Source organism: Dioscorea cayenensis, chromosome 10 (genome assembly GCF_009730915.1).
Source record: "Dioscorea cayenensis subsp. rotundata cultivar TDr96_F1 chromosome 10, TDr96_F1_v2_PseudoChromosome.rev07_lg8_w22 25.fasta, whole genome shotgun sequence".
In the NCBI taxonomy this organism is placed as follows: domain Eukaryota; kingdom Viridiplantae; phylum Streptophyta; class Magnoliopsida; order Dioscoreales; family Dioscoreaceae; genus Dioscorea; species Dioscorea cayenensis.
The window spans coordinates 4,012,324-4,038,423 of record NC_052480.1 but is presented as its reverse complement, the minus strand read 5'-3'; the positions used below and the strand labels follow the sequence as shown (position 1 = coordinate 4,038,423).

The following is a 26,100-nucleotide window of genomic DNA, read 5'->3' as shown; positions in this document are numbered from 1 at the left end:
CGTACATGATGTTGCCATTACAACGGTTGATAAAATCGTTGACTCTGTTGTCAACGAAATCCCTATCACGGTGGAACCGGCGGCCAACACTTCCGCATTGAAGGTGGACACTATCCCTGAAGAACAAGAACCAGCTAAGGGTGTGTCTCTTGTTGATGTTGTTGCCGTGGCTGCGGTTGAGAAGATCGTTGACTCTGTTGTCAACGAAACCACAACCACGGTGGAACCAACGGCCGACAGTACCGCATCGAAAGTAGATACAATCCCACAACAACAAGAACTATGTAAGGATATTTCTCTGGTTGATGCTGTCGTCGTACTCGCATCAAAGGATAATGCTGCTGGTGGTGAAAACGACAACCATCAACAACAGTGCAGCATGATGATCCCAACACCGTTGTTGACAAGGGGCAAGGGAACGCCCCCGAAAAAGCAACGAGAGATATGATCCTTGCCAACCAACAATATGAAAAAGTTCGGAACGACTTTATTCCGAAGAAGAAAAAATACCTTCGACAATCGCGCATCAACAAATTCGAGCAGGAGTTGATAAGGATCTTCCTCAACTTCTCTATGGACAAATAAGTTTGAAGTTTTTATGTTATTGTTTAAATTTGTATGTTAACATGTAATTTATATACACGCCGTTTAAATATTTTCAATATCATTTAAATAATTGCTATATCGTTTAAATATGTACAATGTCGTTTAATTATATATGTTACCGTTTAAACGCAGAACTGTCGTGTGGATGAATGACTCTCTCAGCACCACACGGGCCAGATTATTCATGCTGCTTTAGAGGAAGGAGATAGTCTCAGACGATGTGATGGACGCTTTCGTATGAATAATACAAAAGTCGCTGAGTACAGTACCATATCTTTATAAAAAGCGCGCCTCCATCACACGACAACTGGCGCTGTTTATGTCAAAGCAGGAAGACGCGGCTGACACGACTTTCGCTATGATCGGAGATGCCGCGCGCAAGATGCATGATGTGGACATTGTCATTCTCTTGATAATCATTAATGGTCACTTCCATGTCGTGGTCATTAACAATAATAAACAAGAATACAAGTATTATTCTTCATGCCAAAATGAGGAGTACTACGGAGACTATTAGTGTTTGGTAAATAATCAGTATTCTAATCTCAAATTGTATACCTCGACAGTGGAGACTATTCTACACGTGTATCGATATGGAGTTCGGCGAGACGGTGACCACAAAGTATCTACTAGTCCACGACATTGAAACCCCACGACAAAAAATAGGAAGTGTCAACTGCGTCGTCTATGTCATGCGGTTTATCGAGCAATTACTCAACGATGAAAAGCTATGGCTACCACAAACAGACGTCCCTTATCTGAGATTAAAGTATGTTGCCCTCATACTTAAGCAAGGGAGGGCAGCCGGCATCACTGAGAAAGGGGGTCTTTGACTGCGGGGAAATAAAGTTGCCATGATATTGTTTGTTTTCAAATGTAAATCGATAATGTCGTTATAAATTTAAATTCAATTCATTGTTTTCAAAGAACATGACAAATTTTTCAATGTAAATTTACTAGTCTGTATACTTATGTAACCGACTTTCTTTGTTTAACTTTCAATTTTATTGTTTAAATATCAGTGTTTATGTTTAAAATAAAGTAGTCTCTGTTTAAACAAACAACGTAGGATAATATGTTAAATTTAGTAGTCTCTATTTAAACAAACAATGTCTCCATTTAAATATATGTGTTACCTATTAAGAATAAGAGTTTCTCTGTTTATATATCAAAAGTTGGGACTTAATTAAGTTTGTTTCTTTTTAAAAATTTGTTTGTTTACAATGCCTAGTCGCGATGGGAGCTTTCATTGCAAGATCTCACGATCATGACCGGAGCCGTAGCAAAGGGCCGCAATGTAACTTCATGGGACCTCAAACACTTGCGACTCGATCCTCTTTCGTCTAGGACGCCTAGGTTGCCTTCTCGTTACAGGCAGTCGCAAGCGCAGTTCACGATTTCCATCCATAGGCTTGTCATCGTCGGGTATGGGGAATATAGCTTCTTTATACGCCAGTTTGTAATTGTCAACGGTGAAATAGCCGCTAATAAATCAATGAATGTTGGTGTTTGTCTGCATTATTGCAGCGCAAGCATGTTTGCACGGGATACCATAAGCTTGCCATATGTGACATGAGCAAATTCTGATGGCAAGATTTAGAGAGTTGTTGCACTGGTCAATCACTTCATAACGATCATCGACACAATGACCAACACGAAGATTTCGGCTATCCTCAACAAGTATCTCTACGTTCGAATGTATGTCGGGGCATAAGTAGGTCTTCCATTTGTTCACTTGCTCACGGCGGTTGCATAGCATGCGCATCAACTTGAACCTGTACAACGTAGAACACAAACAATTAAACAAGGTTAAATAGAAACACATTTTTTTAAACAGTAGGATAATAAGTTAAAACGATGAGGCAGATAGTTAAACACAGAATATGATATTTGAATATTGCTGAAATGTTTTAAAGGATAAGACAATTCTTAAGGGTAAATAAAATCAACATTCGAATACCATATGGAGTCGACTATTTTCGTCACCGGTAAATGCTGAGCTTCTTTGATCCAAACATTGAACGACTCCGCGACATTTGAATACCTCTCACCCCAATGTTCACCTCTGAACAGATAATTCGACCAATGTGCCATATCTGATTTATTAATTAACTAGTGATGAGCTTCGGGTGATGTGGCCTGCAGTTTATTCATGGTATCATCAAATTGTTTAGTCGTAGATGCCCACGCAATATGAAAGTATATAGACCAGCACTCTTCTCTCAATGCCTTCCCAAGTCTGACGTTGGCTTTCATAAAATTGGCCTCCAAGTGTCGAAGATAATATGCATGTGCGGATGAAGGGAAGACTCTCGCAATAGTGTTTATAAGGCCCTTGGACCTGTCCGACACGCATGTAATTATCTCATGATAATCTCCTTCATTATATAAAGCATCACCTAACTTGGATATGAACCAAGTCCAATTGGCATCGGTCTCGTTGTCGACAATACCGAAAGCGACGTGAAAAAAACCATTGTTTCCATCTTTGCTTGTAGCACCCAATAGAGTACCTCGATACTTTCCAAGGAGATGGGTACCATCGAGAAACAGTATCGGCTTGCAATCCCTCTTGAATCCCCAATACATGCTCTAAAAGAAAAGAATGCACGTTTAAAACGAAACCGTCTCTTTCCACAATCACAATGATGCCGGGGTTTGTCTCAACCACCTTATCCACGTACCAAAGCAACAAATCATAGCTGGAGATGTCGCTACCGTCGAGGAACACCCGGGCATGCTCTTTTCCCAACCAAGCATGCTTGTATGGAATGTGGACAACATGTTCCCGTAACATGTCCTTCTGAATGTCGATGGCTTTGTACAAGGGCCGGTTCTTGAGCTTCTGAATCACTCATGCGCTTACCTATTTTTTGGACGCTTTCGGATATAAGGCCGATCCTATTCCACCACTGCAAGTGTGTAATGGGTTGATTGTCTTGATTCTGAAAGTATTTTTATTATATTTTTTTGATGCATGAAGACGCCATTGACAACCATCGGCAACATATTCCATAGTCACCCGTTGTTTTTCGTTCTTTATGAATTTGAAGTCAAAATTCCATTTGATTGTAAAAAATTTTGAAGTGCGTCCCTAAAATGTTCAACACCTTCAAAACATTGTCCGATATCCAATGACAACACTTCAGAATGATCTAACGAGGAAAGAAGGCATCCCACACTATTAAGATCGCTATGGGGTTGAACGGGAGAGCTCGCAGAATCCTAATTCCTGCCAACACTTCAGTTTAAAAGGAAAAGATCAATATTTTAAGAAGAGGCATAAAGTGTTTAAATGATAAATTAAAAATTTAAATGTTAATTCAAATATTTAAATACTGATAAATAAATTAAACGAAGAAGATAATGTTTAAATGTAAACGCAATATATTTAAACAGTAGATCGGTATAGTTAAACGAAAGAATGAACTTATACAACTAGATAAACATAAAAGAGAAAAATCTTACAATGAGGAAAACTCGTTTTCAGTAAGATTCGACAATGACACATCGTCTATCTCGACAACAAGATCGACTACAGCGCATTTGAGGATGGAGTACACGTGACACATCTGCTAGAAGTCAACCTCGTTTTCTATTAGACAATCCGTTTTATATCCATCGGGTGTGATAAACTTCACCCTGACACGAGAAACATCGAGATTCCATCGCTCACATATCTCAGCTAACACCGATCCCCAAGAAGTAAGCGCCGTGAACATTAGCACTCGAATCGAAGAAATTCTCACCTTATCAGGAAACCGGTAGAATTCAAATTGAACAAACCAAATGAGGAGAAGAGGAAGAAGAAGATGTGATGAGCCTTCTAAACTTTGTTTGATAAAAAGCAAGCAGAAAGGCAAAAAAAAAAAATGCAAAATTGTATGTATAAAGGTCGGACATAATGTGATTGTGCGACTTTTTTCCATCATTTTCAAGGGCAACAATGGAAACCCATTTGAAGTGAATGGTAAGGTGTAAAAGGAACTTAAACCATAACGGAAGGGTTGTCCGTAGAGATGGCAATTGTACTTTCACCCGACGGAGTATACCAGATCAGCATCCCGGTCAAAGAGGGTATTACCCTCTTTGACCGGCACGGTATTACCCTAGTTAGTTTTTTGAGCTGGTGCGGGTCGGGATAGGGTATGCCCCTACCCCACCCTGCATTCCTTACCCTTACCCTCACTCAGTTGAAGAGGGTTTGGGTAAAACCCGCACTGCACTCCTTACCCTCTCATATATATATATATATAATTTTTTTATAAAACTAAACATTTACTCACAATTTACTCAATATCTATTTTTCATAGTGATTAATTTGAAAAATAATACTTCAAATTTTTCTCTTAATATATTATTTTTAAATTTTTATTTAATTTTTTTATATTTATATTTGATAATATTATCAAAATTGAATTTTTAGATATATATTAAGAATCATAATTAAATTAAAAATAAACAAATATAAAAAAATTATAAGAACATCATGAAAAAAATAAGATACTAATAAAAAAAATCAATTGGATATAACTTATGAGAACAAAATATTACTAGATATTATTACTAGATATTTATAAAATTTGAAGCTATATAAAAATATAAATAGTAGATATATGAAAAAAATTTTTAAACAAAAACCAAGATGGTTAAACATGAACAAAAACAAAAGGTAGAGTTACCATCTGAGTCCCTAAATAGACGCTCATTTTTATGTGACAAATATATATCAACTCTGTAATTTTGAATTTATGGATGTGTTTAAAAGATTGTAATATAATGTATAATTAATTTATTTTTTTATTATTATTTAAATTTAATTCGATAATTTGAACAACGGGTAAGCTGGCACTGCGGGTATACCGCATCTCACTGAGTAAGGGTAAGGGTATGATTTTTTTACCCTCGAGAGTGCGAGTAAGGGTATGGGTATGGGGTAGGGGTTACAGGTACGGGTAAGGGTTTTGGCATACCCTACCCATACCCTACCCGTTGCCATCCCTAGTCCGGGGTTTGCCAAAGTTGGAAGGGTTGTTTAGGAATATTTGAAATTCACGAAAGGTAAACAGTAATTTTTTTTTAAATTTTGAATAAGTAATATTCTTTTTAATCAATAGATGACAAACAATCCCATTTAAAAATAGTTAAATATTTACACATGAATAAAATTAATACTTTAACACACATATATCTTTATTTTATGTAAATTTTAAGATTCAATCTTAGGTTTTTTCTAAACTGAACAATTTACAGTTTTTATTGAAGAGGTCGATGCCAATAAGACAAGAGATTGTTGATAGCAATACTAATTTTATTAATTAGACTAATATGATGTTATTAGCTATTTTTATTTAAAAAAATAAATAAATACGAACACTGAGTGAAATAAAACAAAAAAAAAATGATCATTCAGTTGAGAATTAGTTTATAAAAATAAAATTATTCAATCAAAAGATCTCCAACCGTTTTTCATAATATTAAAAAAAAGGACAATTATATTATATTTAAATTATACACAATAATATATTATTTCGTACTTCATTAATCAAAAACTTTGAAACATAAACTAATAATCCATCAATGTCAAAACAACCCATCTCAATCTTTCAACCAAACAAAAATTTTTTTCAAAATACATAAAAACACAAAAAAGAACATAAATCCAAAATCACAAAATCTCCAAAATACCCTTCACCGAAATTGCAAAGATACATTGCACACTGACCACACACCTACAAAAGTGGCATTACATTGGTATTCTCGTAATTAAAGGACAAATCTAAGGGTATTTTAGTAACAAGGGTTATCCTCTCAAAATCTCTCCACTTGAAAGCTAATAATAATATCATCAAAAGCAACAAAATATCTCTTTTCCTCGCCGACTTTTCTATATACACACACTCCTCCGTCTTCTTCCTCATTCTCTCCATCTCTCTCTCTCTTATCGGATCCAAATCCCTTTCGGGTTAACGGTTCTTCTCTCTCTCGGATCCTATATCCGCTAAGCTCCGGCAAAGCTCCGGCGAGAGTTCAGGTACTCGTCATTGTTCTTGTTTCTTTTCTTTTCTTTTTTATTTTTATTTAAAAAAAAGCTTTTTTTTAAGGGAAACGGGTGGGAAACGAGGGGGGCCGTGACGGAAACGATGAAGATACAGTGTGATGTATGTGAGAGGGCGGAGGCGACGGTGCTTTGCTGCGCCGATGAGGCGGCGCTTTGCTGGGGATGTGATGAGAAGGTCCACGCCGCTAACAAGCTCGCCGGGAAACACCAGCGTGTGCCCCTACTGTCCTGCTCCTCCTCAAACCCTAGCTCCAATTCCTCTCCCAATCCCACTTGTGATATTTGCCAGGTGTGTTGATCCAATTCTTGATTTTGTGCTTTTTCTTTTTAGTTCTTGTTGTTGAATTGAATTTAGTATAAGAGTAATTGATGTTAGTTTAGATGAGATTTGCTGTCAAAATTGAATTTTTTTTTATGTTGGATTTAGGGTTCATGGGTTTTCATTGGTTGTTCTTCTTAAACTAATCTCTAGACTGAATTGGATTGTTCTATTGTCTGAATTCAATTGTTTTTATGGCATCAATAGATTTTTAGTTCCCAACCAATGTTCCACCAAACAAAACCAAACCAAACCATGTGATACTTTAAGGTAGTAGTATATCGCATTGCATTTGGTACTATGTTTTTCATCTTAATGTAGTTGTTTATATTGCATTGCATTTGATTGTATGTTTTCATCTTAATGTGTAGTTTTAAAGTGAGTTTTGGTAGAGATTTGAATATTCAAGAAAGATTGAGAGCTCTGGTATTGGCTGACAGACAGAGAGGTCCCAATGTAGTTATTTTGTGTTGCAGTACAAGTTCAGTAGAGGTTGAGGCATCTACCATAATCGGCATTTATAATTTGCCAGAATGTGCATCACTGTCGGTGGCTTCTGAGTTGTGACTTCACCGCACACGCGTAATTTCTGATGTGAAGTTGCTATCAAAGCCATCTTATATGCTGATTTTTCGAGTTTCTTGTCTTTGATGCACTATTGCCTTATCTTCGATGCAATTCTACCTGTTTGTTTAACTCCTTACCTTTGGGAAACATAGACAAGTCATGGTTTTCTCGTGAACGATAATAACTCATTCAATAACCAACGCTTTCAATGAAAAAAATGTTATCGATAGGATCATCTTGCGAGGGAGGGGATGTTATCAATCTGATTTTATTTAAAATGGTAAAGATGTGGATCATAACTTCGGCTAACACTCATTTGTATATTCATCAAATATTTTGGATGTGCAGGAGAAGACCGGGTACTTCTTTTGCTTGGAGGATCGCGCATTACTTTGTCGGCATTGTGATGTGTCAATTCACTCGGCGAGCCCTTTTGTATCGTCGCACCAACGATTTCTTATCACGGGGGTAAGAGTAGCCCTCCAGCACTATCTTACCAATAATAGTAGCAATATCAGCAGTAGCAGTAATAATGTAAGCAGCAACAGCAGCAGCAACAATGGGAACAACATCCGTTCAAACTCTTTAGCATCAAATAGTTCACCGGCCAACAAGAAGCTAAAAATGTCGCTGATGAACCTTGCAGGCGATGAGGTTGATGGCCGTCGATCGCAGTGGCCGTGGAGTGAGATCCTCGAAACGACTGGAATGGATCAGTGCTATGGATTCCCGGAACCGGGTGCCTCTAATTAACGGCAAGGCGAAATTTGCAATTACGCAGAAAAGGTTAAAAGGAAAGAAAGAAAGACAAAATATCAAGATTGAAGTAGAAGAAATGGAAATTCACCTCACTTTACTTCATATATATGATCCATTAATTCTTTTGCTTTGAGTTTTTTTTTTTTCCTTTAAATGTTTGGATAGTCCTAATGATAAAGAGCTTGTTTAGCTTGTATGTAAATATTTCTTACAGTATGTTTTGTGTTTACTACCCATTTACTGATGTAAGTTTGTGTTTTGCATAATATTAAAGCTACCAGAGGCCATTATGATTGGTCCAAGTTGTAAATGTTTACATCACTTAAGCAAGTTGTTTTGTATTTAATTTTTTGTGCAGGTAAATAATACCATGCTATTGGTTGTTTTAATTTATAAATTATTTTTTATTTATATAACTTAAAATTAAAATTAATATATCTTTATTTATTAATGACCTCACAGGTAGGTTGTCGTAGTAATTTTACACCTTTTAATATAAAATTCATATATTTATTCATTAATGACCTCACAATTTTTTTCCTTTTTGTTTTTGCATATATAACCCTCGCAATGTTATATTATAAAGAACCACAGAAAAAAAGGTTTTATCTTTAATACCCCCAATAAATATGAGATTTACGAAAACCCCCCTGGATTCTTGTGAAGAAGATCAGCAAGCTCTCTCGTTCTCACGATTTCGATCTCGATCTCGATCGAAGCTTTAGGGTTTGCCGAGAATGGAGATCGCCATCATTCCGGCGACTCTTGCCGTCGCAAGCCCAACAAACCGCGCATTCTCCTCGCTGAGGCATCTCTCCGGCTCCGACCAACTACGATTCCCAACGCTCTCCTTCTCGCCATTGCGCGAGCCTCGTTCCCTCACGATTCGTATGGGCGGCGGTCCCCGGACGTTCCCCGGCGGCGTCTCTAAGTGGCAGTGGAAGCGGATGCAGGCCAAGAAGGCGAAGCAGCTCCTCAAAGCCCGGCTCTGCCGGGAGCGGCAGCTCTACGAGATGCGGAAGCGCGCGGAGCTCAAAGCAGCGGTGGCGGAGCTAGAGAAGCCATGGGAAGTCGTGGAGCGCGCGCCGACTCTGTTCTCCGTGAAGGCCGACGAGCAAGTGAAGGCGTTGGCTGATCGGTTTCAAAAGCCGGGTGGGTTCGATATGTGGACGGAGAAGGATGGGCCGCAGGTGTTCCGTACACCGGACGGCTTGCCTTCGGCGAGGTTCTTCCCGAAGGGCGTCGTGCATAGTGTGAGGCCGTATGGGATTGGTGATGGTGAGGGGGAGATTAGGTTTGATGATTGGATTGCAAGAAGTGGAGGTGGTGGTGGTGGATATAGGAGGAGTTCAAGGAGATCTTCTGATCGCCATGGAAGAGAAGGATCAGAGGTTTTGGAGGTTGGGAGTGATGAGAGGATTGTGCACACAAGGTGTTTGATGAATGTCCAGAAGCATAAAGTTGGTGAAATAAGGGATGTGAATTATGGGCATGAAGATGGTGGAAAGCTTGGGATTGGTGGTTGGAATGGGAGTAAGAGGAGCATAAGAAGATCTCCGTCTCGACGACAAGGCGGAGATGGACCGGAGACGGAGTATGTAGTTGCTGAGTTTGAGGTTTCGAGGGAGGAGGAGGAGGAGGACGGAGGAGGCAATGCTGATATTAGTTTCAAGTCTCGGAACGCGTCTTGGATCTCAAGGTTTTCGAGGAAGGGTGGAGGTTTGAAAAAATTGTATGATGATCAAGGTGGTGCAAGAAGCTCAAGGTATTCCAGGGATTCAAAGATTGAAAAAGGTAATGCAATGGGAGGTGGACGGAGATACGGTAGACGTTCTGCTTATGGAATAAGGCGCAGCTCGGACCAAAGATCATATGCTTCTGATCCAGAAACAGTGGGAGTAGATAGAGCTGATGGCTCTAGGATGGATGAGCAGAGGAATGCTAGAGGTTCTTATTATGGAAGAGGGCAGAGAACAAACCAAAGATCATATGCTTCTGATGCAGAAACAATGGGAAGCCAACCAAATAGGCATGTTAGAGGTCCTCCTTATGGAAGAAGATATGCTTCATATTCGGAGGCAATGGCAAATGGTAGAGGTAGGGATGATGAGGACAACCGGCGGGGGATCAGATCAAAGAGAGTTTCTATCCGGCCAAGTACAGATTCACTCTATGATGGTGATGTATAAATATAGGAACTCATTGCTCTTGCATGACCTGTTTGTGTATGTATGATGCATCATGGTTTGCTGGTTTATCTTTTAGCTGAAACTTGTACATTGTTAAGCAGTTTATTATGAAAAATGACAACATCCTTTGGACAATTTCCTGCAAGTTTTGGAGAAATTGACACAAAATGGGAGAAGTCTGCTTTTCATTTATTTTCAACACAAGCATGTGAGAGCAAGTTTATACGAGTTTGACATAACCTGATTCAAAATAACATAGTAAGTCCACATGAGCACACAGATTGAGCATTACTGTTCAGCAGCAAAACATGAAATGCAAGAAGAAAATGCTTCCAAGTTCAGAGTATTTATCCCCATTGCTACATTTGCACCTGCACAGGTCGCTCTATGGCTTAGTAAATCATTTTCTGATTGAAAACAAAATTAGACATGTACATAAATAATCAAGCCTTTTTCTACCAATGTCTATTTGGTGACTGCATAATAAACAGGTCAAAGATTAATATGACAAATAATCATGTATGTTAACCGTATATTTTAATTAATAACATGACTAAATGAAGATATTGGCCAAGAAATTTCATCAAGCAACACAGCAATCAAATTTTCATCAATGTTTTATTCATCCTTATACCAAGAGAGCTTTGGAAGAATAGCATCAAGAGTGCCATTCAAGGTTTCAACATAAGCAACCGCACTGCAACTCACAACTATATGGAAATTCCGAGTATTCCATAATGTTGCCATCTTTTCATTGCTCATTTGTAAGAAACCACAAGCATATATCCCAAACATCCTAAGAAAGTGTGAGGAGGTGAAACAAGGGGTGGAAGTCCCACTTTGCCAATGTAGTTGGAAGCAGTGGAAAGATTGCACTTCATATGTTCATTTCACATGAATGAAAAGGCGACGAAGAGATCAGGAGCATCAAAATACCTTCAAAGGGATCAGGATGGTTGGGGGAAGTGGGAATAAGTGAGATTTTATATATTGCCCATTCTCCCCATTGCAGTAATAAAAAATATTGAAATGGTTTTTAACTAAAATGAAAGGAGTGGGAGAAGTGGGGAATGTTACTTCCCTGCTTACAATGACATGCACAACGGGGAGCCGGCCAGTTCAACCACTATCCCCACTTATGGTAAAATGAACAGTTCCTAATTACAAATGAAATGAGTAACAAATTCAATTTACTCCACATTTCAAAAACTAATTTCAAGACAAAAACCTAGATACCATGAACCGATTATATACCAAAAATTGATTAGTTTTCAATCCAATCTATTTATATAGAATGAAATCTTCAATATGAAACATTGATAAGGAGCTGCATTCTAACCATGTAGTTCCCAGTTTACCTCGCCAACATAAGAAGAAAATCCCAAGTGCTATATATATCTAAAGCACATAACATGGACACCTTAAAATTGTCAATAATGTTCAAACAATTTGATGAAACACACTAGTGATATCCTAATCTTGTGAATTGTGATGGTAGTAAGCTGTGTCAATTCAGGTGCATAAGAAGAACCGCATGTACAAAGTGAGCACTTCCAACATTAAGATGTGGTCATGTGAAATGTATCACAAATGATAAGGAAAAACGGATCATACTTTCTTAAAAGTTAGCAATTTAGACAAAAATACCTAAAGTTTCATAAGGTGCATGGAAGTTTTTACGTACTGAATGCAAATGTTTGCAGTGCCAGAGAGAAATTAAAAAACAACAGATATTTCCTCAGAGAAGTTCATGCCATGTTAATCAATTCTTTGGCCTGAGTTAGCACACATATATTACCATAGCATATTACAATATAAAAACAAGAGTATAACCCATGCCACTTATCAGACCTCTTCAAAATTAATAAATCAAGAACAACCAATCAATAGCACAACCAATAAAAGACAGAAAAGCTCTAACAATGTTTAATTTTGATTGATCAAAAACAAAAATGAACAAGGGATGGACTGACAGAAAACATCACGATTAAATTGGAAATTAAGAGGCAAGCATGCAAAGCATAATTTACAAAGTATGCCATCTTTGAAAACAATGCATCAATTCCACAAATAAAAACCAACAAAAATCATCCTAAAGTACGAAAAGCACTGCCAGTCTAGAAAATCAACAATCCTATCCATCCTTAAAAACAGATCATGAGACAAGATCAAAATACCATCTTTACACATTTAATCGACCAAATAATCAAAGAAGAACATAGATCCAACCATTAATCAAGAAAGAAAAAAAAAAAAAAAGAACAACGAAACAGATCCATATTCAGTAAAGATATAAATGCCCCAATTTCTCCAATAACCCTAAAATCCCTAATAACCAACCATGAAAGTGCAAATCCGGCCCATCCGGAGAACAGAAGAGAAGATACCTGAAACAGAAGCTAGGGTTCAATGCTGGGAGTCAGGTGTGCGGTAGAAGCGGTTGTAAGCGGCCTCACCGATGAGGTAGATGCCGAAGGCAACGAGCGCCGTGCCGAGGCCGGGCAGGGCATGCCTCATCTGGTTCCCCACCATCGGGTGCTTCCTCCATTCGTCCCTTCTCCTGAAGAATTCCCCCGTTGGTCCCAATGGCTTCGCCATCGCGTGCTCTCTCTCTCGCTCGCTCGGGTTGCGTTGATCGCTGCTTTGTGATGTATACTAACAAGTTTACTCAAAACTCCTCGGAAAACTCGAAATTATTTAAGGCAAAGAAAAAGCATTTTCATTTATACCTTCGTAAAACTAGGAAATTATATGTAGACCAAATGTTTTTTTCATAGTCATTCAGTTATCGTGCCAACATTTTTTTTAGAAGATTTAAATTATTAATATTGAAAATTCAATATGATTAAACATTTATCATCAATTAGAAAAACATTTTTTAAAATTTTAAAATTTTTAAATTAATTTTTTGTTATATCAATTAAATCAATATTATGTCTATTCCAAGCTAAAATCATACTTTTATATATATATATATATATATATATATGGGAAAAACATCATCTCAGGGGACGTCCCCTAGATTTCAAATCTAGAGATGCTTTTTAAATCTAGTTCGTTAGATCATCATCCAGATGGTTGATTGATTATATAAACGTCTGACACTTTTTTACTTGCTCATGATCATCGTATCAACACCGTAGAACGCGGTTTCATCGTTTCATAATGATAAGAATGCCGATTATTCGATGAGAGCTACTATGGACATCCCTAGATTTGAAATCTAGGGGACGTCCCCAGATGATGGGTTCTATATATATATATATAACTTTGTAATTAGCTATGGATTTTTTTTTTAACCACGGTCATTGAAAAAAAAAACATTGTAGCTGACCAACGTAGTACAAATGTAAAAGAGAATACATACATATATATATATATATAAAGAGAACAACAAAAATGATCTACTAAGGGTGGATCTTGACAACAAAAGAGATTGGAACAACACAAAAAGAAAGAGAAAACATTGAACAAAGCCCGGTGCTCCTAAAGGAGAGGAATTGAAAAAACAACTCCTAACTAATCTATCCTCTTTGTGTGATCACCTAGGTTAGTGTTGAATCTTTCCGTCTTGCTCCCTTGGCTTCTAACTTTTATTAATTAATGACAAAAATATATAAATAACTTTGGAGACAATAACAACGTATGAAAAATATTTTTCATAAAAAATTCACGCATTTATTTCTAGTTGTATATTGGAGATTATGAGTACGTCGCCTACATCTCTTAGAGATGAAGTAAGGTGGGACCTTTACAATCCCCACAACTCTTTGAGGGTATAAGAGCCTAAATGTCCGACTGAAACAAAACCAAACATGCTCAGAAAAGGCGCAGAGAAGTAGCATGTGGGTGGTTATTCAGTTGTTGCCTAGCATAATACACATGTAATGGTTAAGAATCGATTGCATTTTCTAGCCGCTAGAGTTATCCAATGTGAGTACATGATTATCCCAAGTTAAATAGTTAAAAAAAGTTGATCTTTTAGGACAGGTTCTTTTCCAAATCATTTGTGTAATCAGACATAATGTATCTCTATGGTTGAGAAATCTAAAATTAGTTATGGGTATTGCACTAAATAATTTAGATTGTTTTAGATTAATTTCATAAACAACTGCATAACTATTTCCAAAAAAAGTATTATGGAGAAGAAATGATTTTTTTAATTTGAATACAACTTTAGAAATTTTAGTTGGAATAGTCATCATAAGAAATAAAAATGCAAGGGCTTGTAATTTGAATTTATATAAAAAATGCATACATATATTATTGTAATTTCATTAGATTAAACAGAACACAAAATCAAGGAAGTCATTGTTGAACGTGGTTTATCCACTTTGTTTTTTTTTTTAAAAAAAAAAATCATTGTTGACCATAAGGATTCATCAAATTAAGCAATGCAAGTTAAAATTTAAACTATAGCACTTGTTGGCTTGCTAAAAAAAACACTTTTTTTTTTATTAATTATAACAACAGGGAATTGTTTTCTATACCATTATATACCTTAATCATCCATTAGAAGAGCAAGAAGACTAAATTAAGTACAGAAAAAAAAATATTATTTTCTATCATTTTCACATTACATCTCTTAATTATTTTTTGTATATTGATGTTTGTGCTAATGTAGTTTAATTTCAATTTCTATCTTACCGTTCGAGGGCTAAATTTGCTCGAGTCTGTGTTGAGCTTGATTTGAGCAAAACCCTCCAACAGGGTATCTGAGTTCACTACGGAGAATTCTCTGTTTTTATTCTTGTCTTATATGAAAAACTCCATGTTTACTGTTTCAGGTGTTGGATGATAGGCCACAGTGAAGCCCACTGCCCTATTGTCAGCAATTGACATCAACTTGAATCTCATGTGCCCCCGGAGATCTCCCCTTCGAAAGTGGTGCAAAACGATTCGGGAATGATGGTTGATGAGCAGACAAGGGACAATAGGGCGCTTCCAATGTCCTATTTTCTTTCCTTCAGGGTTCCGATGGTGATTATGGGCCTTGGTTGAAACCACGCGAACGTCGTAACTCTCAACGGGGAATACTCGGGAGGCATGGAGACGGTCGTGGTGGAGATCCTGGCTGTGATCCTCGCCGAAACCCTAATTCAAAGCAACCTTAGGGAGACGATGATCAAGAATTGGACACGTGTCATCATGCATGGCTCCCGTCCCCCCTCTCACACGTGTCTAGCTCTTCGCTTTTTTCCAAACAAGGCGGTCGTAACGGGAGGGGAAGGTATTCTCATCCTCTCACTATCCCCTCGACTGTGGAGTCACATAATCCCAATAACACTTTTCCTATTTCTCAAGGTTCCGAGGCTCTGTCGCCCATCATTCAATCAAATCAACTTTCTAAAGGAAAAGGCATTTGCTCTGACTCGCCCCCTCATTGTCCCGAGGAGACACTGCCAATCCCTTCCACAGAGCCGCCCATTTGCTCCTCTCTGCGCCTTGAACCAAGAGAAAGTCTCCCCCAGCCCTTAGCCCTCTCTTTCGTTAGAAGATCCTCATTAGAACCCTTACTCATCTCTTCGAAACCTTTCACTGACTCCTCAGAGCCTCCCAACCCTACCGACCGCCACCTTCTGGTTGTTGACAAAGTTGTCGATGCTCTCTCAAACACTGATCAAATGGATGAACAACTGGAGGACCATGGATCTGACGACTCTGGTTCCCTCCCTGAACCTGATGATGATATGGTTCTCTGTCAGTATCAAAAAGACATCAAATTGGAAGCTTTATCTAGAAGGGAGCCATCTAAGAGTGGCACAAAGTCAAAAAAAAAGGGAGAAAATCCCTTACTTCGTAAACTTCTCCATTTAATCTTTTCATTCTTCCTAATTATTTCATGTTGTTTCTAATGATCAAAATCTTTACTTGGAATGGCAGGGGTCTCTCAAACTCCATAACAATTGACTACATTCAAGACATTATGGCTAGATTAAAGCCTAACTTCCTCTGTTTAGTTGAAACCAAATCTAATACTGACCGAACACTTCGTTTCTGTAACATATTCAAGAAAAATTGGGATTGGGCGCCTATTCCTTCTATCGGTTTCTCTGGGGGAATCATTGTCCTATGGCAGAAGTTTGCTGGTGTTGTTACCCCAATCGCATTATCTAGATTTGCCCTCCATCTCATTATCTCTAATGCTAATGATACTTGGATTCTCACCACTATTTACAATTAGCAGGTGACTTCTGGTCACAAAAGACTTTGGAAATCTCTTTCTCGTATCACTACCCTCAATCTTCCCTCACTTATGGGGGGAGATTTCAATGATATTGCTAGTATTGATGAAATTAGGGGGGCTCTTTTTGAAATTACTCTTCTAAATCTAATCTATTTTATGCTTTTATCTTTGAAAATAGCATACTTGATCTTGGTTTTTCAGGCAATACCTTCATCTGGTGTGATGACCAAGAGGGCTTTTCTCGTCGCTGGGCTCGCCTTGATCGTTACCTAGCAAATTCTGATTGGTTTTTAAAGTTTAAATCTTTTTTCAAATCTTTATTTACCCTGTCTTAACTCTGATCACTCTCCCATTTAATTAACTGCTCATAATAATCATCACTTTGGCAACAAAATTTTCTGTTTTTGACAACATTTGGCTAGAATATGAAGGCTGTCACCAAAGCATTCTCCGTGCTTGGAACTGCTCTTCAAACTCTAACCCCATGCAGTCCTTTGCTTATTCTAATAATCGTTCCAAACTTAATCTTCTCAGGTGGAGGAGAATAAACATAAATCAAATTGAGGAGGAAATCAATAATATCGAACATGAACTCTTAGCAATTGAAAATGGGACTACTTATGCGAATAGCACTTGGAAAACTACCTAGGCATGTGCTCTCCGAAATCGACATGCTGCTCTTTTAAGACAAAAATCAATTTATTGGAGTCAGAGAGCAAAGATGCAATGGATTAAGGGAAGAGATTAAAATTCAAGCTTCTTCCATCGTTCTGTAAATATTCCCTGTCACAAAAACAAGGTCAATGCTATCAAGGATCTTTCGGGTAACATCTTCTCTGATCAGCTTGATATTGAGAACTGCTTTATTAATTTTTACAAAGACCTTTGGTCTTCCTTTTCTTCTTTTAATCTTGATTCTCTCTTAAATGCAATGCCCAATGACTTTCCTACCCTTAGCATTGAAAATGGCCTTGATTTGGTTAAACCGATCTCTTTCAGAGAAGTCTACCATTCTTTATAAGCTTCAATGCCTAGGGGCAAAAGCCCTGGTCCAGATGGTTTAAATGTGGAATTTTACTTATTTTTCATCGGAATATCATTGGTGATCATTTCTCCAAAGCTATTTCTAACATTCTAAGATTCCTCACTCTTGGGCTAGAACCTTCATTGCTCTTATTTCTAAAAAAGATAACCCCATTTCTGTTTTGGATTACAAACCTATTTTCCTTTGCAATGTTTTTTATAAAGTTATCGCTAAAATTTTAGCCAATCACCTTCATTCTGTGATTCATAACTTGGTTGGACAAGAACAAAATGGTTTTCTCCCAGGGCGTAGCGCTTATGATAACATAATCGCAGCCCAGGAGATTGCCCATACTTCAGAATCTAATTCCCCTTCCCTCCCTAGGATGATATTAAAAATTGATATTGAGAAAGCTTTTGATACTTTAGAGTGGATTGATGTTCTTGCTACTCTTCGAAAAATGAATTTTCCTGACAAATGGATTTCCTGGATTCAGGCCACCCTCTCTTCTACGTCTTTCTCCTTTATTGTTAATGATCAACGGTCTTCTTGGATTTCTAGTAGTCATGGAGTTAGGCAGGGAGACCCTCTCTCTTCCTTACTTTTCTTGCTTACTTCCCAAACTCTCACTACTATCCTTAACAAAGCCCTTCATCTCAACATGATTCAAGGGTTCAGCAATAGTCTCTCTAGAAATTTTAACCATTTAATATTTGCTGATGATCTTATCCTCGTCACTAGTGCTTCCAGAAAAAGCTGCTAGAAATTGTTTGCTTTGTCAGGATATTTACAAAAAGCTCACAGGGCAAAAACCTAATTTATCCAAATATGCTATTTTCCTGCTCTCTTGGTGTAATCTCAAAATTGCCAAAGCTATCTCCAGAATTTTGGGAATGAACCTGGGATCTTTTCCCTTTACCTATCTTGGAGCCCCCATTTCCCCCAAATGTTTGTCAATTAACCAACTCAATTTTCTTCCTAATAGAGTTAGAACTTCAATTCAAACTTGGAATCATTCTTCCATCTCTCTGGCTAGTAGAGCTGGCCTCCTCAATAGTGTTATCTTTGCCATCCCAAACTATCTCCTCTCTATCATGCATCTTCCTAACACCATCCTGGATTCCATTTCCAAACTTGCTCGGAATTTTCTTTGGGGAAGTAGCAATTGTAGTGGCTTTCACTCGATCAGTTGGACGGTTACTACACTTAACAAATCTGAAGGAGGGTTAGGAATCAGAATTCTCATAACTATGAAGCACTCTCTTTTGGCTAAACATGTTTTTGTAATTCTTAATTCGGAGAATAAAATCTAGGTTGGCATTTTTAAAGATAAATATCATGATTGGCATCCCTGGAATTTAAACAAACCTCATCGTTCTTCCTGGTTTTTCAAATCAGTTTCTAATATTGTTGATTTTATTAAATCTAAACTCAGGATTCTCTCTGTCAATCCTAACCATGTTCACCTTTTTAATGATCCTTGGTTGCTAGACATTCCTATAACCTTCAAGCCTACATTTATTAACATGGACTTATCAATTGAGGATGCGCATCCCTCGGATCTTTTGGATGAATCCTCTTTTCATTTACCCTCTCTTAACATGCTCCTTGGGATTAACTTGAATCTTGACTGGATAAAATGTATCAAGCTTGAGCCTTCTTTCAATTGTCATTGGGTCTGGGCTTCTCCTGAGCACAAAACTACCATTTTGGCTATGGTTTATGATCATTTTAATATGAATAGAAACATTGATGAACCTTGGTCGAGTTGGACTCACATTTGGAAGCTTGCTCTCATTCCTCGAGTTAAAACCTTCATTTGGAAATTGGCACATGGCAAGTTAACTACTGGTGCTCTTCTCTATCAATTAAACATTGGCCCCTTCTCACTTTGCCCGTTCTATGGTTTGGAGGAGGAAACTATTGCTCATTTAATTTTGGAATTGCTCCAAAACTAGACAGTGTTGGCTTTCTATTCTCTCTCTGTTCAGTATTGACTTAAATGTTTTTTACAATTTTTGCAGAGGGAATTGGTTGTTTTTATCCTTTAATTCTAGATCAAAAACCAATTGAGGTTGTCAGCTATTGGATAGCTCATTGGTATAGACACTGAAAAGTATAAAGTGGAGGTCATAGGGTTCAAATCCCGTCCCCGCTATCCTTTGTCATGGGATTATACTATCCTCATCATCTTATACTATCCTCATACGTATTCGATTCGAGTACTATTTTAGATACTTGATTTGTATTCAAATATAAAAAGTGACATTACTCATTATCCACAATTAGGGTCAAAGCTATTATTGCATCTGTTGCTTGGCTAATCTGGAAAGATACAAGAAGGCCAAACCCGCTAATCTGGAAAGATACAAGAAGGCCAAACCCAGTTTTGATTCCATTGTTTCAAAGGCTTTCTCCCTTTGCTCTGATTTTTTTTGGGCTTCCGATCAAAAATATACAGGGAGTTCTCTAAACCTTCTAACTCTTTACATTCAATTTCAGTCTTCACTGATGCCTCTTGGCACTCAAATGATTCCCTCACTGGTCTTGGCTTTATTATCATATCTAATGGTGGCTTAATTTTGCTTGCAAGTTCCATGGAAACCAAACACTCTTCTCCAGTTAATGTTGAAATTGATGCAGTCATTCAAGCTCTTGTAGTGTGTAAACATAATGTTTGGAAGCCTTCAAGAATTCTTTGTGATTGTCCTGGTGTGGCTCATCTGACTTCAAATCTTCATTCTTGTGTTATTTGGAGATCAAATTCTCTAGTTACTACTCTCAAGAATTCTTTGAATGAGCTTGCTGGCATCAAAATCACCTCCATCTCAAGAGACGAAAAACAATATTGTAGATGAGCTGGCGGCTCATGCGCGCCCAAATCCTCCTCTTTTCTCTCTTTTTATTGGGCCATGGATCGAACTCATTGGCTGGAAGAAGCTTGCTCTTCCAGACATCTTTATTTTTGTAATTTGTTGCTGTTTTGCTTTTTCTTTTTAAGCCCATGCTTTTTGTATTTTTACAATTAAAAATATATATAATGTTAAAAAATAATCAAGTTTTTTAAAAAATAAAAATATTCAATTATGAGAATATTTATAATAATTAAAATACTTATACTTTTATTATTAGTAATAATAAAAATATTAATGACAATATTAATATTATAATAATAATAATAAATTATTACTATAATTTTCCCCCCGAAGTATATATATGTGAAAAAGTAAAAATCTCAAAATTTAAAGGAAAATTTTTCTTAATCCAAATCCCCTGTACTCCACTGTTTGTTTCAATGTAAGATTATTATTATTATTATTATTATTATTGTTATTATTATTTATTTTATTTTTTTTAAGCACGTCTTTAAAAATACTTTCTAGAGACGTTTCTAGACATGCATCCAATTCGGCCCATTCTTACACGATTCACAGTGCCACTTCAGGAGTCCCCTTTTCCTCTTATTAAACCTAACACTCCATTCGTTTCTTTTTTCTACTTTTTAATTTTTACGAACATTCTACAAACCTCTTTATAAATTTATTATTATTATTATTATTAAATTTATTTTAAAGACGTCTTTAGAAAATATTTTCGAGAGACGTTTTCAAATGTGCATCTAATGTCTTTCATTCATGTATAAATTATAATACTATCTCAGGATTTTCTTTTGTTTGCTCTCACTAAACCTAACACTCCACCCATTCTTTTTTCTTATTTTTTAATTTTTACTGACTATGTACGAATGTCCTCATGCATATATTCTATTATTATTATTATTATTATTATTTATTTATTTATTTATTTTAAAGCCTTGATTGAATTCTCCTTTACAAGCAGCCCCCTAAAATTTTAAAGGTTGGACTAAATGTGAAGTTTTCATTGTTAGAAAAGGCCATCCGCTGAGAAGCTTCCACGTCACAAGCGAAGCGTACTCACGGGAGCAACTTTGCCCCAATTCCGCCCAATTCGTTTCCACTCCGCCGCGGAGGAGAAGAACTACGCTCCTCCCCAAAACCATTTGGTGAGCTTCTCTCCCTCCATTTTGATTTCCCGGGCGCCATCGTCTTTCAATTTTTCTTCTTCGAAAATTTATTTAGGTTTTGATATTGTTAGCTTCAAAATTGTTTTTAGGGTTTCTTCGTTTATGCTTTTATGATGCTGTTTCGTTCCTTTGTTCATTTTTCTTTTATAGAAAGCGGAGCTCGACATGAGTTTCAAAAGAAAAAAATTTGGGCTTAAAAATTCATTTCTTTTGTTATTTTCTTGTGTTTTGGAATTAATTGGAGTTTGTTTGTTCGAATTCCAACAGTTTTTTTACTTGTTCTTGCTGTTGATTTGATGAGATTATCAGCAAAAGTTCAAACTTTGTAGGTTAATCTCGATCTTCAAGTTATAATTTTTTTTTTCTATGTTTACTTTTCACAGTATCAATTGGGTTGTAGAAGTTTTGTTTGGAGATATCGAATTTGGGTGATAATTTGATTTTAAGTAAGAAAAATATGATCTTGATTTGTAGGTCGAAATTTGTTGTTCCAATTCATAGTTTAGAGGGTTGATGGATACTGATGCAAAGGTGAGCATGGGGTTTTATTCAGAATCACTGGAACTCAGTAACAATGATAGCCATGTTCCTTATCAGCACAACCAACAAGAACAACCATTGAGTGATTGCATTAATAACACAATGGTTGGCTTCTCTGCTGGTATGGAATTCAATGGTGATGAAGAATTAAGAGGAATTAGAAGGAACTCAACAGAATTTGAACCCCTGGTGGGTATGGAATTTGACTCCCTAGAAGCTGGGAAATTGTTCTACTATGAGTATGCTGTGCGAACAGGGTTCCGTGCACGTGCTGGCAAGTGTAGAACGTCACTTCGTGATGATTCTGTCATCATGAAACAGTACACTTGTGTTAAAGAGGGGTTCAGTGTAAAGAAGCAGAGGCATGGCGATGATCACAAGGAGAGGAGGAATCGGAAATCCATGAGAGAAGGTTGTAAGGCTATGATCCAGTTGAGCCGAAGGGACCATGGAAAATGGGTTGTTTCCAAGTTTATTCCTGAGCATAGTCATCCATTTGTGGATGATGTTAAAGTAGAGAAGGTCAAGAAAAGGAGACAGGTTCCTGTCATACCTGCTGAGTTTAGTTCCATGTTTGAAGGCCTTTCCAGAGATGGAGGTAATGAGATCAGTCTTGATTCGGTTTTGGGAGGGGGTGAGTCATTTGGGTTGTTGGAGTATTTGAAGACGCAGCAGTCAAAGAACCCGGCATTTTTTTCTATTCCGTGCAGGTTGATGGAAATGATCATCTAACCAATGTTTTTCTGGGCTAATGCAAAAAGCTCGGGAATCTTACAGTTATTTTTGGTGATGTTGTCATGTTTGACACCTCATACAAGGACAACAAACAGATGTTGCCGTTTGCAGCCTTTACAGGATACAATCATCATTTGCAGCCTGTTGTTTTTTGGATGTGCTTTTAGTTGTCGATGACACAACTGCTTCACTAATTTGGTTGTTTGAGACCTTTTTTGGTGGCTATGCATGGGCGTCATCCTGTTTCATTGGTTAGTGAGCATAGTGGTGCTTTGAAAGCAGCCACAGCAAGGGTTTTCTCCAGCTCATGTCATCGGGTTTTGCAAGTGGCGTATCTTGAGCAAATGTAAGGAGAAGTTGCCTGATATCTGTTCTGATAAAGTAGCTCGGTCCACTTTCAAGCAAGAACTTAAGAAATGTATTGATGAGTCACAGACAATTGAAGATTTTTGAATCAGATTGGGAAGCAATTCTTTTCTAAATATGGTCTGAGGGATAACGTGTGGATGCAATCATTATACGAAGTTCGGCAGCAATGGGCAAGAGTTTACCTGAAGAGCACATTCTTTGCGGAAGTATCACCATTTCAAAGAGCTGAAAGCATGAAGAAATTCTTTAAAAGAAACTTTGAAAAAAATGCTAACTTGAGAGAGTTCATTGTGAAATTTGATCAAGCTATGTATGGTCAGTTAGAGAAAGAAGTAAAAGAGGATTTCACCAGTATGTGTGGTTCACCCATATTGAAAACTGGATCACCCATGGAGAAACAAGCAGCATTGACTTACACTAAGACCATATTTGCCATTTTCCAGGAAGAGTTTATCCAGTCTTTTGCTTATCTTTCTGATAAAATTGAGGACGGAACAATTTGTACATACAGAGTATCTTTAAAAGGAGGCAGCATCCAGAAATCCTTCTTTGTCTCCTTTGATGTTCCCAATATGCATGCTGCCTGTACCTGTGGTATGTTTACCTTCTCAGGCATCCTATGTAGGCATGCCTTACGAGTATTTTTCTATTCTTGGTTTTTTGTAAGCTTCCGATTACTACTTTTTTTGAAAAGATGGAAGCAGATTGCTAAAAATGGTGCAATATCGTACAAACCTCCAGAGCTTCTGCATACTGATAAAATTTCTGTAGCTTCTCGGTACAATAGTCTCTTCCTAGATGTCCTTAAGTTTGCAGAAGAAGGGTCAACATCTGCTATCATCTATAAGGTGGCAAAGGATGCTCTCCACAAAGCTTTTACTGAAGTTGCTGCTGCTAGAAAAGCTGTCTGTTCAACAGAGAAAGGTATCCCATCTTCCTTGTTTAGGCTTTGCTAAGAGTCAAATTTCCGCATTAAACCTAAACAAATATAATTTAGGGAAGAAGTTGGTTAAAAAGGTATTGGACCTGCTCTTCTTCTGATTTTCCCCACCTATGCTAGTTGGGATCATGATATATTGATTCCTGGAAGTGACAATGAGCACATGGAGATTGAGATGTGTGTTTTGATCTTTTAAACAAAATTATGAAGGGGCGGATCAGTTTTAAATATAACCATTGTTACAAAACTTTATACCTCACTATATTTTGTTACAGTGATAATTAATAGTATTGGTTGGCTTTTCTGTTTGTCTAGTGATTAATTTGCTTGACTTATGAAATCTTATCCGCAGAAATATTCTTAGTCTTGTATTTATAGAAGTCCCTTGACTAATTGCTTTTTGCTGAAACAAAAAACCCTTGTTGATTATTTCAGAGATCCCTAGACATATCAACGTTTCTCCAAGTCTATTTGCTTGTTGGTGGACTTGGATGCTGTACTAATTCCATTTACATCATTAAGTTTGGAGAAGTTTGGTGATCCTGTTTAACCTTTCCTTATTTATTTTATGAAACTATTGCAGGGCACTAGTTTTCATCATTATCAATGGCGACGTGACCGAAAATTTGGGGATCCATGATCAAAAGATGTGGCATCAGGCTGCTCCTGAAGTGACAATATTGCTTGAAGGATTTTGTTGCTTAACAAAAGCTGAATGTTGATGAGGTGAAAAATGCATAATTTAATTCATACTTATTATGCAAAAGTTAAGATACTTATTCTTCTTCATCAATTCATGCTAATGTAGGATGTGCTAAAAAAAGCTAAATGGATGCATTTGAACACATAAGCTATCCATTATGTTCTTCAGCAATCGTCTAAAACTTCAGTCTTGCCAAGCTTCATTCACAAACAAACATGAAAATGCATTACAATGTATCCTGTATGAATTAAAATGTGTACCTAATTCTTGAACTCCATCCACAAATTAATCTGTTTAACTTTTTTAACTGGCCTATCATAGTGTTGATCTTTCCAATTGATCTCTCTTAACTCAGTTTCGCTAAGGCTTCCGATTTCTATCATTTTATTTTAAAATGTCCCTTGCAGAACATTAAAATATCTATGGTAGGACTTGCACTGCACTAATGTTTCTTCATTCATTCACACAGAATGAGGATGCTCATCCTAACAATTAGCAGCTACTGCATATTGAGTGCAAAATTCTCCGAGTTTATCTGCTACCTGGACTACATTTATCATTTCTGATTACGACTTGTCGCAAGCCATCTCTGTCAATACCCTCGGTTGTGCATATAAAAGCCATAGACAAATCTCCAGGTGATTGTTTTGCTTGAATGGCATGATCCATAAATGGCTGCTGCGGCTCTGAAGGATTCAGGAGTTCAAATTATGAGCAGATGTGAATCATTTCTGATAATCCTTGACCATCTTTTTTTCTGGGAAAATTGTATTAAACACTGGCGCAAACCTGAACTTTTTTTGGGAGGAAATTGTCAGCTGTTCTTGCAACTTTCTTCAAAGATTCATTGAGGCTGTTGTTTGGCTGATAAGTGCAACTCATGCAACTGTGTCTCCATATTTGGACATGTTTAGGAACTCTAAATATTCATCTCAAAATTCATTAATGTCTTAAAATGAAGGAATTATTTGTTCCTGAATATCATTTTGCATTTCTTTTTCCCTGAGGTTTATTGCTTATGTGATCAAATGTAGCGTGTCTTTGAACCGAGGATTA

At 37.2% G+C, this 26,100-nt stretch overlaps 4 protein-coding genes across 5 annotated transcripts; all 4 read left to right on the top strand.

Moving 5' to 3' along the window:
* The first annotated feature begins 6,478 nt into the window (after positions 1-6,478).
* On the top strand, positions 6,479-8,633 carry LOC120270157 (B-box zinc finger protein 22-like). Of its 2 annotated transcripts, XM_039277179.1 has the most exons (4): positions 6,479-6,640; positions 6,711-6,956; positions 7,902-8,021; positions 8,200-8,633. In XM_039277179.1, exons 2-4 carry the CDS (start codon positions 6,750-6,752, stop codon positions 8,443-8,445), a joined length of 573 nt encoding a protein of 190 aa, XP_039133113.1. In that variant the 5' UTR covers positions 6,479-6,640; positions 6,711-6,749; the 3' UTR covers positions 8,446-8,633. The 2 variants fall into 2 exon arrangements, with proteins under 2 accessions (XP_039133113.1, XP_039133112.1); XM_039277178.1 differs by having other exon boundaries at positions 7,902-8,400.
* A 343-nt stretch (positions 8,634-8,976) lies between these two features.
* LOC120270838 lies at positions 8,977-10,636 on the top strand. Its single transcript, XM_039277902.1, has one exon. The coding sequence runs from the start codon at positions 9,050-9,052 to the stop codon at positions 10,499-10,501; it is 1,452 nt and encodes a 483-aa protein (XP_039133836.1). The 5' UTR covers positions 8,977-9,049; the 3' UTR covers positions 10,502-10,636.
* An 11,011-nt stretch (positions 10,637-21,647) lies between these two features.
* LOC120270203 (protein FAR1-RELATED SEQUENCE 5-like) lies at positions 21,648-23,485 on the top strand. The gene is made up of 4 exons (XM_039277234.1): positions 21,648-21,736; positions 22,232-22,984; positions 23,059-23,175; positions 23,315-23,485. Exons 2-4 carry the CDS (start codon positions 22,271-22,273, stop codon positions 23,483-23,485), a joined length of 1,002 nt encoding a protein of 333 aa, XP_039133168.1. The 5' UTR covers positions 21,648-21,736; positions 22,232-22,270.
* A 27-nt stretch (positions 23,486-23,512) lies between these two features.
* LOC120270202 (protein FAR1-RELATED SEQUENCE 9-like) lies at positions 23,513-25,046 on the top strand. The gene is made up of 2 exons (XM_039277233.1): positions 23,513-24,325; positions 24,925-25,046. Exons 1-2 carry the CDS (start codon positions 23,539-23,541, stop codon positions 24,930-24,932), a joined length of 795 nt encoding a protein of 264 aa, XP_039133167.1. The 5' UTR covers positions 23,513-23,538; the 3' UTR covers positions 24,933-25,046.
* Positions 25,047-26,100: the final 1,054 nt, after the last annotated feature.

What these genes read in the sequence shown, in the direction of transcription:
- LOC120270203 (XM_039277234.1), top strand. Translation starts at nt 22,271, where the DNA reads ATGGATACTGATGCAAAGGTGAGCATGGGGTTTTATTCAGAATCACTG. An exon ending in CGCAGCAGTCAAAGAACCCG is followed by an intron (nt 22,985 to 23,058) that starts GCATTTTTTTCT and finishes TAATGCAAAAAG; the next exon opens with CTCGGGAATCTTACAGTTAT. An exon ending in ACAATCATCATTTGCAGCCT is followed by an intron (nt 23,176 to 23,314) that starts GTTGTTTTTTGG and finishes CTTTGAAAGCAG; the next exon opens with CCACAGCAAGGGTTTTCTCC.
- LOC120270838 (XM_039277902.1), top strand. Translation starts at nt 9,050, where the DNA reads ATGGAGATCGCCATCATTCCGGCGACTCTTGCCGTCGCAAGCCCAACA.
- LOC120270202 (XM_039277233.1), top strand. Translation starts at nt 23,539, where the DNA reads ATGCAATCATTATACGAAGTTCGGCAGCAATGGGCAAGAGTTTACCTG.
- LOC120270157 (XM_039277178.1), top strand. Translation starts at nt 6,750, where the DNA reads ATGAAGATACAGTGTGATGTATGTGAGAGGGCGGAGGCGACGGTGCTT. An exon ending in CCACTTGTGATATTTGCCAG is followed by an intron (nt 6,957 to 7,901) that starts GTGTGTTGATCC and finishes TTGGATGTGCAG; the next exon opens with GAGAAGACCGGGTACTTCTT.